This window comes from Cygnus olor, chromosome 7, assembly GCF_009769625.2.
Source record: "Cygnus olor isolate bCygOlo1 chromosome 7, bCygOlo1.pri.v2, whole genome shotgun sequence".
In the NCBI taxonomy this organism is placed as follows: domain Eukaryota; kingdom Metazoa; phylum Chordata; class Aves; order Anseriformes; family Anatidae; genus Cygnus; species Cygnus olor.
Window position 1 is genome coordinate 19,376,031 of NC_049175.1, and position 14,903 is coordinate 19,390,933.

A 14,903-nucleotide genomic window follows, 5' to 3' on the forward strand; every position below is an offset into this window, starting at 1 on the left:
AGAAATACTGGAGTATGCAATAGCTGCCAAATTTACTGAAAGGGGCTGAGGTAGCCAGAGAGAGGGGTTGTTTTGGAGCTATGGCATGTTTTGTGCGGGTGTCTCAGCAGGCTTTTTCCTTTGTGGCTGGTGCTCCAAATGGGATTTAGAAGCAACCTCAGAACCTGACCTACCCATTGCCTGAATTTCCAGGGCATGGTGTGTTAATAAGCATTTCCTCTGGAATAATTTGGTTACTCATTTCCAGAAAAGTAGTGTCAGGAATTATTTGTTCTTTATATGAAGAAAGCCTGACAGAATTGAGGTTGACAGAGTTGAGAGAATTCTTTTTTCAACCTTCCTTACACTAGACTTAGCAGTCTTCAAATATGAGGAAGGCTCGTAAAAGGAAAGGGAGAAGTTCTGTGTGTCTACTGCAGAAAGGCAAGAAGATATAGCTTATATGCTAGGAAACATTTTGAATGATTAGGGCTGTGGAAACAGTTCATGAGGAGAATATGGAACCCTATCACTTTAAGTTTCAGAGAACAGGTTAGAGCAGCCTCTACCACACTGAGTCAAGTTAAGTCAGGCTGAGTTGGTCCAAGCTTGAGAACAAGTGATGGACTAGCTGACACCTCAAATTCAGTTCCATCTTTACTTTACTTTTCTCTCTCTTTTTTTTTTTTTTTTTCTGAGGGAAATAATACAAACTTGGTGTCTTCAGTTCTTCAACTGACATGCAGTCTTTCTATCTGCTTTACCTCACAACCAAGGTAAATAAAATGGAGACATACTAAGTGTTGAACAAAGCATACCAAATAAGAATATTTCAGATGTGCAAGAAACTCCAAAGAACAATTGCTATCTGCTAGAATTTAGGATTTCTTATGTGTTCACCCTGGCAAGTTAGACTGAAGCCCCAAAAGATCTTTGCATCCTGATATTGCTCACCAGAGGTGTTTTGGAGAAGTCCTAAAAAACAAACGCACATACACAAAAAACAACCAACTAACCAAAACAAAACAACACAAAGCAAAACAAAACAAAACAAAATTAAAAAAAATAATTTGATCTGCGTATCAAATAACAAATAAGACCTCATCTAGTTGAGTCCTCCTATGGCCAAACCCTAGCTAAGGACACAAGTTGATTGAACTTCTTAATGAAGAGAACCCCACAATTAAGTTACAGTTATTCTAAACCAAATAATTTGCTTGTAATTACAGATATAACATTCCAGCCACACCTACCAATTAGAAAGTTGTAATAAAGAGTAAAAACACCCCTTCCCTGGGCTGCAGAATCAACCCCCACACAGCCTGCGACACTAATATGATTTACTCCTATTTGCTGATGGAGAATTCTGGCAATAAAATTTAATGTGGAGGAACAAGGTGCATTTAACCAAAGCTGTAAACATCTCTAATTTTGTTTAAAGCTATAGGGTGCAGTACATTAACGTTTAACAATCTGACACTAAGTCTGTGTGAAGCTAATAGAGCTGTATTTGTTAAAATTTCAGCACTGGGCCATGTTTACCAATGAAAACAGAAGGAGTAACCAAAATTGTGTGACTCAGCAGACTCCAATTGTTACTAAATATGGTATTTAGAGTCTTCGTGGAAGCTCCTGTCATAAAAGAGCAGTGGACCACATTCAGCTCTGCTGCTATTCTGCTATAGCCAGAGGGAGTTAGGCCAGAGTGAATTCTGCCTTGTGTTTCCTGCTAAAAGGAGCTAAACCCAACTCATTCTACATTTCTTCCATTAAAGCCCGTTACACTTGGTGAAACTTTCTTCTCTGTATTCTTTCAAGTGAGTTGTTTTTAAACTTAAAGGTGTACAATTAATTTTAAGGGACAGGATGATGTTTTACTTTCTCCACAATATGACCCTCCTTTCACTTGGAAAGTCTGTTGCCTTTCTGGATTCTGTTGTCATCTGAAGTCAGTCACAAATGGAAAACTTTTTAAAACCTTGGGATTTTCTGCAGAATGAAAAAGTCAATTACCATCTCCTTGGATTGTCTAAATGTCAAGTATGAGATGAAAACATGTCTTCGTATCATTCTCTAGCAAGCAATAAATCCTACAAAGACTGAGAGAACTTATCTCAGCAAAAAAAGTAATTTATTTAGCTCAATTAACTATTATTATGGGGAATTAGATATGAAGCATAAACAAGAATATATAAAATATTAATACACAAAGAATGGTGTTCATTAAAATACTGGCTATAAACATACAATAGAGGACTTTTCTGAACAATGGGCATAATGGCCAGTTGTATGTAAAAGCAATGTTCATATTACCAAACTTTAAAAAGTTTTTACAACTAAGTGATCAAATTATTAAGGTGTTAGGGTTGTATTTTTAATTCCAAAGGAATTCCTAATAAGTTCTATACCTTTCTAAGTTCTTCCTTATAGCTGTCTACCTAACAGATGCTGTTTTCTCTGAATATTCAGTCAAACTCTGTCTGGTCCCTGAATGTTTGATGACTTTTTAGCACCAATTTTTTGGTCAATGAGTTGATTCCTCTTGCCGGTGAGAGCTCATCAGAGAATAAGGAAAGACATTATGCCATTTTCTTGGGTGATTAAATTCCTGGGGTAATGAGAAGGTGAAACAAACCCAAATATTTAAAATGCAAATAATTACTAGCAACAAACCTGTTGATAAAAACTGGCTTGAGTTTGGAAAGAACTGCTTGATGAGGAGGTAGGGATGGAATTACTACTATACATAATGGCCAGCCTGCCAAGCCTTTCTTAAATTCTTCTTTTATAGAAGAGGTTTTTAACTAGCATGGAAGCAAATGACTACATTTTATATCTACCCACCCTGACTGCAAAGTAACTTTTTATATATGCCACGTAATCTGCACCTCCGTTCAAGAAAAATTAAAAAGCAGTTGACAGAGATTTGCTTACTCTGGGGGAACCCTCCAAAAGGCAGGGGTGTGCTCTGTCCCTTTGTCATGTGTCCCCCTTCCTGCATTGCTACTGCTGCCCTCTGCTCTCACATGCTAATTGAGAGTAGCATCATGAGCGCTACTATAAGGGTTCCTAGCTGTGCTCTGAGCCCTGGAATGAAGTTGCTGTATCGCTAAATAGCTTGACCTGTGAAGGAGGAAGCTACTTGGATCACCTTGATTAAGATTTTCAAAATGCAAGGGCTGCAAGCACTATTCCAAAATCCACACTTACGCTGCTGAATCTGTGGCCTGTCAAGGGGCTCGGCACATGCCGAACATCAGATCTTGAGGAGCTGATAGTAAGATAAAGAGCCCATGCTTTTCTCTTTCCTGCATTAACTCTGTGGTTACTCAAGGGCTAAAGCTTCCTGAGGGCTGAAAGGCGTTGGATGTCCAATCCCTGACCTTGAGTGGAAATTGGGCATTGCAAATTTAGGAGCTTGAAAATACCAATCCAGCTATCCTTCATGGCTGATGTGCCTGGGATGCCAGAGAACATCCCATTTTCATGAATGTGTATCATAGGAAAAGGAAAAATCCCTTCTCAGTTAACAAGAGGGGAAGCAAGAGGAAGAGTATCTTGTGCTCTCACAGTAGACTCAGTTCCCTATCTCCCAAGCCCTGGCCTTCCGAAAGAAACAACTCCAAGATAAGTGAGCAGGGTGTTACAGAGTCTGCTCCATACTAAAGGAGATGCTCTGTGATTTTTCCTCCATGTCACTTCACATCATAGCAGCTCACTAAGGTAGGCCACAGGAGGACTCTTTTGCAGGTTTAGGAGCACCAGTCTAGAGCAAGGCCAAAAAGCGTCCCAGTTCTGTGGAAGTCTCTTGCTATCAAGTTTTTCCTATCCCCAACCAGAACTAAAAAAAAAACCATCAAATCCTGGAAAATGTTCCCAAGCTATAAATATTCTTCCTCAAATTGATATGGTTTAACTAGGAATGTTTCCTTTGGATTATTTTGGTGTTTGATTTTAAGCACTGAAGAAGGGCTTTACTAAAGGTAATGTAAATTGTTAAATGCAATATCATTTAGAAAGAAAATATAGAAACCAAACCTTTTGATAACTATTTTGGGGGGACAAAAGGCTGAAAAAGTAATTCTAGCTTTCCTTTCACTGTGAAAAAAAAAAGTCGCAGCTTTACTGAATTATTATTTTTTATGGAATAAACAGCAGCAATTTGATGAATTTCCTGATGAATGGTCCTCATCTTGAGATGCAGGCTGATGTGCATGGATCCTGCCACTAGTCCTTCTGAGGCTTGCTCAGGTGTCCATGTTTGCAGCTGGACTTGTTGCATTAGTGTCAAAGAAGGAATAATGATTAACATTGAAAATGCCCCAGGTGGAACTTAGTCCCCTTTTAAATGGGGAGAGGAAGGGCAAACACAGGGGTGGGGTGTCTCTGGGTGTCACTTGTAGACCAGCTGCTTTTTCTATGATTACTTTCAACTACATTTTGTATAAAAGTCTCATAGAATAATAGAAGCACGTGAACGGCAATAAAAAAATATGGACATTTGTATGATCTTTATAAATAAACAGCACAGCAAGAATTAAATAGAACACAGACAAAGGACATTTATACAGGCATGAACTGTTACAGCTTGTTCTCCTCAAAGAGTATCTGTGCGTAGACTGTCGTACTGGGAATGCCTTTGGCTTCCTGAATTGGCTTCATAAGTTCAAGTTCAGCGTATGTTAAATTCTCCTCTGCAATTTTTGGCTAGGAAACAAACAACAAATTACAGTTACAATGTCATTATCGTTGAATGTAAAAGTCACTTCAAATATTCTATAGAATGGGGTGTATTTCTTCTCTCACACATGCTAGTTCTACTCTGCTCATAATAAGCTTACTCTGCACCAAAGTTAGTTCAAATATGATGAAATAAAAATATTTTTTAAAAAGGAAACATTTAAGGAAATAGGAGATAGGATTTTTAGCTTCATGTCCAATTTCTCCTCGTTTCTTAAACATTGATTGCTTTAATTTGACAGTTCAAATAGTGCACATTTGAAAGATGTCTATTAGCAACATTTGGTCACTTTTATCTTACATTTCCCAATTTAATTTTAATTATTCACAAATTCCACAATTTGAAATATATGTGACGGATTTGCTTGCCAGTTACATCTTTAATCACTGACAGTCACAGTACCTCTCATTATGTTTCTTAACAGAAAAAGCGTGTTAATGTTCTGCATAAGGTGGCAAAAAAATGGGTTGAGTTGTTACTGTCATTCCAGGGGGATTTCTTCACTTTTGTAAATTGCTGTGGCTCTGTTGTCCTCAAATTTAAGACTAAAATGGACTATTTAAAAATATATATACAAAAAATCAGCCATGCAGTTTGTTGCAGTCACAAAATTCTACCTTATAGAAAAGTTTGCATTTCTAAGACCAAGAAAGGCTTTGCCAGTTGTTAAATTGAAAACTAACTCAAAGTTCATAAACCAAGGTTTCCATACGGTATTTAAGCCTTATAATGAAAAAAAAAAAAAGTATTTTCCAATGGCAAGTTTCCTTAAGTTTTATTTACCGCTATTTATTCCCTTAACATAAATGATTCCTGTTTCCTTGAAATGTGCTTGAATAATTATTATATTGTCTTCTGGCTAAAAAGATAAACATCTGATATCCTCTGAAATCAGTCCCTGTGCTCCCCTGCTTCCTGTCTTTTGCACTTTTCTGGAATCCTTTCATTTTGCCTTGACGGTTGCTCACTCTCTACATTTCAGATTGTTTCCCTCTGGGTGGATCAGCTTACAATTTCCAGCATAAATTTAATCTTATTTCTTCTATGTAGATCTGATCCTGAAATACTTTGTGCAGCTGCTGCTGCAAGGGTATCACTGAAGTCAGCTGATTGTACATGAGTAAAGACCATCTGCAGGGCTCTTTGTCTGCAGGACTGTAATATATGCACTTCTTCACATTGTCTTCCCCACCTTGCATGGGTAGTCCTATTTGCTCTCAGCTTCTGGTCCTCATTCACTTCTACATGCTCCACTGTTAACCACACAAAACTTCCTGTTTTTGTGCATTTCTCTGCTGTTATGATGTAAAAGGACTTCCTGTAGACTGCAACCTGATCTCATATGTAACACAGAAAGAAAGTCACATTTCTTTGTTCAAATATTGGGAGTGAACTAAAACACATATAGAAATCCATACTATCCTGTCTTAGAGTTAAAATAAAAAGTTAGAGAAAATCTGTCAGCTGCTCTGATTAATTAATTTTTTTACATCTCTCTTCTTTATAGCCTGAAAGTATCTAGGCATTTGGTTTTGCCTTTTTTGATATGTTAAAGATTCCTTTTAAGACTTCAAAGCTATATCTACCTATCTTTCCAGTAGGAAGTATGCCAGCTAAATGTAGAATCTAAGTTGATGCTGGACATTGCAATAAAACCAGCAAATACTGAAGATTTTATTCTCAGTGTGGGATAGCAGATCTAGCCTCTATTTGAAGGTAACAGGAGTTTTACTACTGACTTTAGTAGAAGTCATCTCAGCCCCTGAACATCATGATATGATGCACACAAAAAGTATCCTAAAACATATCTGATAAAACTTTCCAAACAAGCTATTGATCACTGCCAGAGTAAAACTCCACATTTCCTAGGACTGACCCAGTACACCTTTTGAAGTAGAACTATTTTCATTGTTCTGTAGAAATCAGTTGCTCAGGGCATGCTAAATCTGTATATGCTTTCTTCTTTGCTGTTTAATTGCATTTCATATTATGTTTCCATTTAGAAATGTCACGTCCTAAAATAGCCACCTCAACGCCCAGCTCATGTAAATTTTAGAACTAAGATTTATGAAATCATATTGGCCAGGTGTTTTATTGTGTTAACTCAAAATTGCATTGTTTTCCAGTGTAGATTATCTCTTTATTCTTACTTTATTCTATTTATGTTTGGATATGAAAAATAACACTAGATTCCCCAAAAACAGGTCATTGGGCAGTAGTGGCTGATGTGTTGTTTTCATACATTTTTATGATGTTCCTATAGTAAACATAATTTAATAAAACCAAAACACACTAAATAAATAATTGCATCTAGAAAAGCAATAAAACCAAATAAAATTAGTACTTTCATAAGTGGAAAAGGTACTTCAATTACTGCTACAAGCAACAGCACACCATAAAATGTGTAGAATAATTTCCCTTATGCATATTTCTAGTATGTAATAATTTGATTGAAAATATGAGGAAACACACAGGAGGTTCAAAATTGTGAAGGGTATACAGTTTTCAGCGAAGGATGTGTAATAACAGTGCATGGAAGCCAACACTACTATAAAGTACGTATGGTAGCCAGGGTTGTTTTTTCATGCGCTTTTCTGTACTTCATTTATCAACCATATGTTTAATTTAATTTTGATGGTTTGTTTGTCCAAAAACAATTTTTTTGAACAGGCAGGGAAAGAAAACTAATTCTATGATTTCATCTCTCATTTGGATTGGATACCATTTTGGCAATGTCAGCCTGGAATCCTGCCACCACCTCCTTTTTAGAACAACAGGGTGACTTTAATAACTGATCTTAGAGGTGGGACTGATACTAGGACAGAAGAGGAAGAGACAGCAAATGACTGGCTGTTTGCCTCTTTCTTTCCATCCCAGCTCTTCATCTACGGGGTCATTGGGATTTCTATGGCTACAATGTCGTTTCCTGAAAAATTACATCATTGTTCTTAAATTATATTGAAATGATTTATTCAAATAGAGTTCTTTTCCAAAGTGACATTTCTAGATGTAGACTTTTATCTTGTGCATCTGTTTTCGTCTTGTCTTGGGATCATACCCTTTGAAGAAATATAAATTAGGAAGAGTCATCATTTTCCAGTGTATCTTCTGGCAAATGCAAAATGATCTTCTTCCAGATCTCTTCCAGTTTAATTTTAGTTTATTCCAGTCACAGGGCTTCCCTTGGGCAACTATGTGAAATAATTCAGTTATAGGAACATTTTCTCAAAAAACAATCTGCAAAGTCTATCACGTGAATATCTAAAAGAAACTTAAATGTGTGCATACTCAGTTTTGTTTTTATTGGGTTTGTCCAGTATATAAATGTGTTAGAAAAGACCTGGAAGGGTTGAGATTTTAATGAAAATTACTCTGATTTTTATGTCATAATTACCAGGAATGTCAATTTTGCTCTTCCTTGGCTTAGCTGGGTTGTTTCTTGGCAGCATCAAGGATGTTTACTGTGAGAACTGTCAGACTGAAAGTTTTTAAGTTTTAACTAAAACCACTTTTATCCAAATTTGTAAATAGGTATAGATAAAACAAGCAAATAATAACCTCATAATTTTAACTTGTCTGGAAAAACAACTGCTGCCAGCTTTCACTCATGGATTGCTGTAGTCTTGCTCTTCCATGACCTCAACAGTTATTGTGAAAATGACAAAATGAATGTGAGTTTCTAATTTAAAAAAAATAATAATCCCCTGATTCTAGCTTACTATCAAAATTAAGCAGACAAGGGCTCGCTTGCCTATTCACTTCGGTCTTAATACTTAATTGACTACTACTGCAGATATTTGCCTTGGAATTCAGTGTCTATATGATTGCATGTGATGGAGTTGTTTGGGATATGATGCAGAATGACTTTAATTAGGGATGAGAGTAAGAAAACTACGCTTATAGACCAAATTGACTTGTCACCTTTTATGTTTTTGGGGTTTAACAGGCATATTTCAAGAAAGTTCCAGTCAAGAATTTAACAATTCCTGCAGAATTCCTGTAGAAACATTAAAACGAAACCTACCTCACTGCCAGGTCCCGTGCTTGTGGGTGAAAGGATTAGGTCAAGCCTTGCCAATTACGCATGTTTGCTGCTCTGAGTGCCAGTACAGGGGAAATTGTCACCTATGGCCTAGCCACACTGCTGTTGGGTGCACGCTGCAAGAAACGCAAACTGGAAGAGTATGGAGTCAAGAGGTGGTGGTGAGGTTTATTTGGCACAGTCTCTAGCAATTGTGCCTTTCTCCAGGCTGCAGTGACACGATGTAGGTCTCTCTTAGCAACAACATGCTGCAACTACCATTTTTCCTCTCTCTTCTTTTGCATAGTCCAAACTCAGAGTTTGGGCCTTTTCCATTTCATATCTGAGACACTGTGTTTTGTATTCACACTCTGTACACCGCTCCCCAGGGAAAGCGCTGATACTGTCCCGATGGCACAGCTCGGGAGCGCCTGAGCACACAGAATCAGACCGTGCCCAGGCAGAACTCTGCAGGCCAACAGGGTGGGCTCAGGCATGGGGCAGACTGTTGCTGCTCTCTGTGGGAATACCCTGATGGGAGAGAACTATGTGCTGCCTAAGGAACAGGGGCTAGCTTTGGAAGAGAGGGACTTCAAAATGACTTCTGCAGACTTTTGCGAAAAACTGAAGCTAGATCTGCAAGATGAATTATTCCTCAGAAATGCAACTGCTGGCTAGTAAGAGCTCTGGAATATCAAGAGAGCCATTGTGCTCTCCGTGCCAAGGCTGAGAAATATGACATTGGAAAATTGTGGAGTAGGAAGTATGATTTTTGGTGGCACTATCAGTTAAAAAGAAGGATAGTTTCTTTCCACTAAGATGTCTGGTTTTTAATCCCTAGAAGAGGCTTCATCACTGGAAACAATGTCTGTGTCAATTTTTGAACCCTCTTTCAGCACTGCATCTAAATTTTGCTTTTAAATCCCACAGAAGTCACGATAAAAACATCGGGGACAAAGACAAAGGTGATTCACTAAATCCCATTGAATCATTTATTTTAAAGAAACAGAATCCCATAAATATAGGGCTGGAAGTGTTTATATGGAGTTAGTCAGTCCATCTTTCTTCATTAACAGAATTAAATGTACCTGGCAGAAGTTTGTCCAGCCTGTTTTAACAGCTTTTGCAGAATAGTCCCTTTGTTAATGCTGTATTCCTTTTACAGCTGCAGAATTACTCCTAGATTCTGAACCAAACCAACATTGCTGGAAATCAGGATTATTTCTCTTTATCCTTCAGAAAGGTTCAAGGACACATTTTTTACTCCAAAGGTGTTGTCGCACAAAAATCATCTGCTGTGGGACTTTGTAAATACACAATCCTTGGCTCAATTCAAGCAAGAGCTTTTCTGTATTTACACAAACTGTTCCTTCTTGGGGCTGAAGATAGCAATGCAGGATCTGAATGTGAAAGCAGGCATAAATCAGATGTTTTGAATATGTTGTATTCTGAGTTTCAACTTGAACATTTAAATGATATTCATGAAGAAATGTTCCTATGGACTTCTCACATCCTAATGAAAGACTGATAAAAAAGGATTATTTATCTGACAGAGAAAAGAATTATGTGGACTGGATGAAAATATTCAAGAATCGCAGGGAGTCAAGAAAAAAAACTTCAATTCTTCTTTGTATATCATATGTAAAATGTTACTTGAAGTCTGTGGAGATCAATAATGCCTTGAGAAATTGAGGACTTAAATCACAGATTGTTACATGTTGTGGAGAAAACAACTCTTCTAACAGAGGGTGGCATAGCTTTTAATTTAAAATCATGCAGGCAAAAAGGAGACCCGATTGTTCTCAGATCTGAAATATATGATGTTACTGAACAGTATTTCACTTTCTTTGTTTTTCTTAAGGAAAGGGACAGTGGTACCTGCACGTTAAGACTATTCAGGAATTCTACTAGTCATGCAAAAAGCTGACTAGCCTACCTTTCCTGGCTAGCTAGCTTGGTGAATAGGTATAAGACTGGCTTGAATGATGTAGTACTTAATTGTAAGATGAAAAGAGATCATTCACTTGCACATCTAGACCCTTCCCCAAAAGGACTCCAAGTCACTGGTTCTGATATACAGTGGGTCTGCTTGCTTATTGGTACTCCTGAAACCTAAAAGTCAAAACAATTTTTCAGATGAAGGAAACTTCAGCTTCTGGGCAGCTCTAGGAGCACCCTTCTTCATTGCTTGATTCGGGAGTATACACTGATGTGGAACAATGAGCTAAATGTGAAGTAAGCTTAATTTTGCTGAATACACGCAGAAGAGACCAAATCATGTCTTTCTCAGTTCCACAAGTGTCAAACACCCGTCAAGCTCCTGCTCAAAACAACACGCTTCTGCCTCACAGACACAGCAGAAGCAGGACAGCTGTGCTTTGGTTGAATGCTTGCAGATCCCAGGCTTTCACACGCTTTTCTGCTGAGTAAGCGCTTCCAGTGCAGGGACTGTCCTGACATGCACTGGCTGGCATTCAGCACATTGTCAGCACTTAGCCTATAATGATAAATAAGGATGGGATTTTTCAGAACTGGGGTGGGTGGGGAAGAGAGAGAGAGGAAAAAAAAAAAAAAAAAAAATCTGAGTGTTTTATTTCTGATACATCTGTAAAAGCTGGGAATCCAGATCTCTGAGCTGTCACCAAAATGACTTCCAGAAATTTCCCTCAATCTTAGATAACCATAAGCCCTTCCTGTTTCTCAAGTAGCTTTTACATAATCATCATCAAAAGAAAATCTCAACAATCATGTAGCACCAGGCCTCCAGTGATCCAAACCATGCTGAGACAAACAGTGCTGTCTGTGTTGCATGAGCTGTGGGTAGTGGATGCTTCTCAGAAATAGCTCCAATATGGTCTCTGGAAAACCTCTGATCCAGAAGTCACACAGGACCAATGCGTATTCTGTGCTGGGTAACAGGAGAAGCCAGATACGCTCTGGTAAGGAGATTCGTCAATGCAGGAGCTGCCGAAGCCAAATTGTATGTACTGTGTGCTTTACGTTTACAACATGTTCAAAGAACTAGACCCAAGGGGATCATTTATAATATGGGATGCATTTATCTGATTTCAAAGTGGGATGATTTCTGACTTGGCAGAAGCCGCATAAGTCAGAGGCAGAATCAGGAAGATTCCCTGTATCCTGTCTTATCTGTGCAGGTAGTCTTTCCCTTAAAGTTTAATGTGAAGATGATGAAGTCAACAAAAAATTTGCATATGTAAAGATTGCAGAATTTGGTCTAACTTGAAATCAAATTATTTCCACTAGCTCCACACAAGATCTTCTAAAAGTTTGGTGATGCAAACCTTCATGAAGACACTGAAACCTTTTCATTTAGATGTTCTGCACCTAAAACTCTTGGGCTATGACAACAAATCTCTAGGAGGCAATGAAAGGCTTACCAGAAAATTCGTTTGAGGAAGTATAAGATTTGTCTCTACCAACTCAAAGGGCTAAGTACTTAAGGCTCTAGTGGAACAGCCCTTAGAGAGACAGATTTGTGAGCCCCTAGAATTTTCGTCTTCCTAATGACTCTCTGTGCTTCTTACATGCTATAAAAACCATCCCTTTTTGCATTTCAGCATCTCTATTTCCTTTGATCTGTACACATTTCTCATTGATGCTAATAGAGAATGACACTGATGGGGAATATTTTTGCAACAAGGGGAGCATAGAATTCTTGTTCTGGCTAAAGCAAAAGCAATATGACATAAGCGGAGTTTTTAAAAGACTTTACTCAAGGCTGTGCAACTGAACATGATATTAGGCTTTCTCTTTTTTTAATTTTCATTGAGATTATGTCCATTTTATCCAGGTTATTGTATTCTTGTAAAATTATACTGCAATCCACTCTAGCATGTTAACAACAAAAGAAATTCTCTAGCTATTATAAACATCTTTCAGGAAACCAGAAGCACATGTCCTCTGGAAATAATTTTGCTGGTATTTAGGTTATTACAAAAATTTTCCCAAAACACTGGAATTATTTTGTAATGTTCCCTTATACTCAAACTTGTTTGCTTAGGTTTTCTAGAATATTCTCCTAGTGTGGTATCTTCTTTGGATTGCAATGGGAAGCTGCAGAAGAAGTCCAGATACTCAGCAATTTGAGTCTGGCTTTCCAAGGGCTATTACCTAGCAACTATGTAAAATCTGTAAAAAAAAAAAACTAGTGCAGACAGCAACTCTGAAATAATTGCAGTTGAAAGGAAAAAAATCTCTTATCCTGCAGAAAGTTGGCAGGGTGGCGATAACATTTTTCTTGCCCCAAAGCAGATTGAAAATTTTAAATCTGAGAAATTTTTGTGAATTAAGAAATGGAGGCGTGCTGAAACCAACCTGTTCCATTTGTGTTTGAATTCTGTGATTACCATTTCTCTTGTTGATTTTTTTTACTCAGTTAGTTTAGGTTTCTTAGAATTAAAAAGAATTTTTTTTAAGAGAAAAGAATGATTTTTTTTTTTCCCTGAGAATACTAAAACATGGGGGTTTAAACAAATGGGTTGTGGAGAGAGGCAAGAGAAATGGGAAACAGCTCTGGGGAGTGTCCTGCTCAGCTTCTGAATGTGCCTTATGGACTGCCTTGGGTTTAGTTTTCTGCCTTTTAAGTACCGCTAGGTGAGTTTGTGTCTTGAAAATCTCTTGGACAACATTTGTTGAATTATTTTTCAACTAAAAGCTAACTCTCATCCATAGATTGTGTGTTTTCTGCAGGCTGTGATGTTTCTTCAGGTGCACTCCGAGGTAACATGTGAAAGGGAAAAGAGCCACGTATGGAAGCAGCTGCCAGACTCGAGTCTGACAGCAAGGCAGCTGAGGCTGCTGGTGGCACACAGGTGCTCAGTCACGCTAGGGAAACCAAAGCAGATCTCAGGGTTTGAGAAGGGTTTATTGCTGCTCTCCTCCAAAGAGCTTGAACCTTGTCTGGGGTTCCATGGTGGGAAGGGAAGAGTAAATAGCTATTTGTGGCCCCCATCCCTGGATTTATTCCAGAACGAAAAAGCATCTGGAAACAGATTTACGTCAAGTTCAGTGTTGTTGATTGCTTTACTGACCTGCAGGCAGAGTCTGAGTGCTTTAAGCGATGAGAGCTTTTCCTAGGAGGGCCGAAGGTTAGCGGATCTCTGGCATAGCCATGTGCTGGGACACAGTGGCTAACACAGTTTTGTTTGTTTTTTTCATGGGCTTTTAAAACTCTACCTCTTCCTTTACTGATACCTTACCGGTACAAATGGAGGCTGGCTGAGGCACAACCCCTGTATGACCAGGGAGGAGAGGTGGGCAGTGTGCCCAAGAAGCAGCATCACACGAGATTTAAGCTGAGCTGGAGCCACCTGGCACTGTGCCCAAGCACCCTGGGCTGTACCCTGACCATGTTAAAAGAGCAGAGAACATTTGCTGACAATTGGTGGGAAGGTTCCCAGTTCCAGTCCTCATCTGAAAGTGAAGCCATCACAGAGGCATTTGTGTTATTCACACCACCTAACTTTAGACAGTCGCCTTCACTCAGGTGCCAAAGTTAGGGAGTTAGTCACCCTGGGCTCTGCATTGCCAGCAAAGGGAGAAAGGATCCCCCGAAAGGCAACGTGGAGCATCTCATCAGGCTCCTGCTCTGACTCACCTCTGCCTATTGACTGCACAGGGAGCCCTGCAAGCCAGCCTCGTTATAGGGCAGCTGAGGTTAGTTGGTAAAACTGTCTCTGTTACCCCAGATGTCTTGGCCAGGTACTGCTTTGTTACTAAAGCGGAGAAAAATCTGCCCATCTGTCTGATCTGTCTGGCAAATACCCGCAGGTTTGGGGGTTTGTTTTGTTTTTTAACAGAAACTCATATCCAACAGAAACCACATCTGAGTTTTTCTTTTCTTTCATACAAGCTCTATACATATATTCATTCCTGCAACTTCAGCTATTGCTGATTTACACCACTGTGGGGCGGAATCAGGGCCCTGTTTTTGACTTGAAATGTCTCAAAGGCAGTGTGATGGTGTGGTTGTGCTTCTGCCAGTAACGGATGTTTTTTTTCCAAAGCGCCAGCTCCCAGCAGCATGTGAGAATCAATAGCAGGTTTCGTTTAAGAGCGGGCTAAATTTGTAGACACAATGACTGCAAGAAAGCTGGAAAACATAATCCACTGTAACCTAATGCTCCAAATGAAAAGGGC

The 14,903-nt window shown here is 38.8% G+C and overlaps 1 protein-coding gene across 5 annotated transcripts in view; it reads right to left on the reverse strand.

Moving 5' to 3' along the window:
• Nucleotides 1-4,475: 4,475 nt before the first annotated feature.
• The window catches only part of VSTM4 (V-set and transmembrane domain containing 4), a 33,814-nt gene continuing 23,386 nt past the window's right edge, over nucleotides 4,476-14,903 (reverse strand). The window contains exon 8 of one of the 5 annotated variants that reach the window (XM_040563254.1): nucleotides 4,476-4,686. In XM_040563254.1, the coding sequence (XP_040419188.1) occupies nucleotides 4,561-4,686 (126 nt within the window). In that variant the 3' untranslated portion in view covers nucleotides 4,476-4,560. Of the gene's footprint in view, nucleotides 4,687-7,673; nucleotides 7,912-9,719; nucleotides 14,857-14,903 lie in introns of those variants that run through there. The other 4 variants (XM_040563256.1, XM_040563257.1, XM_040563255.1 and 1 more) reach the window with 4 other exon arrangements.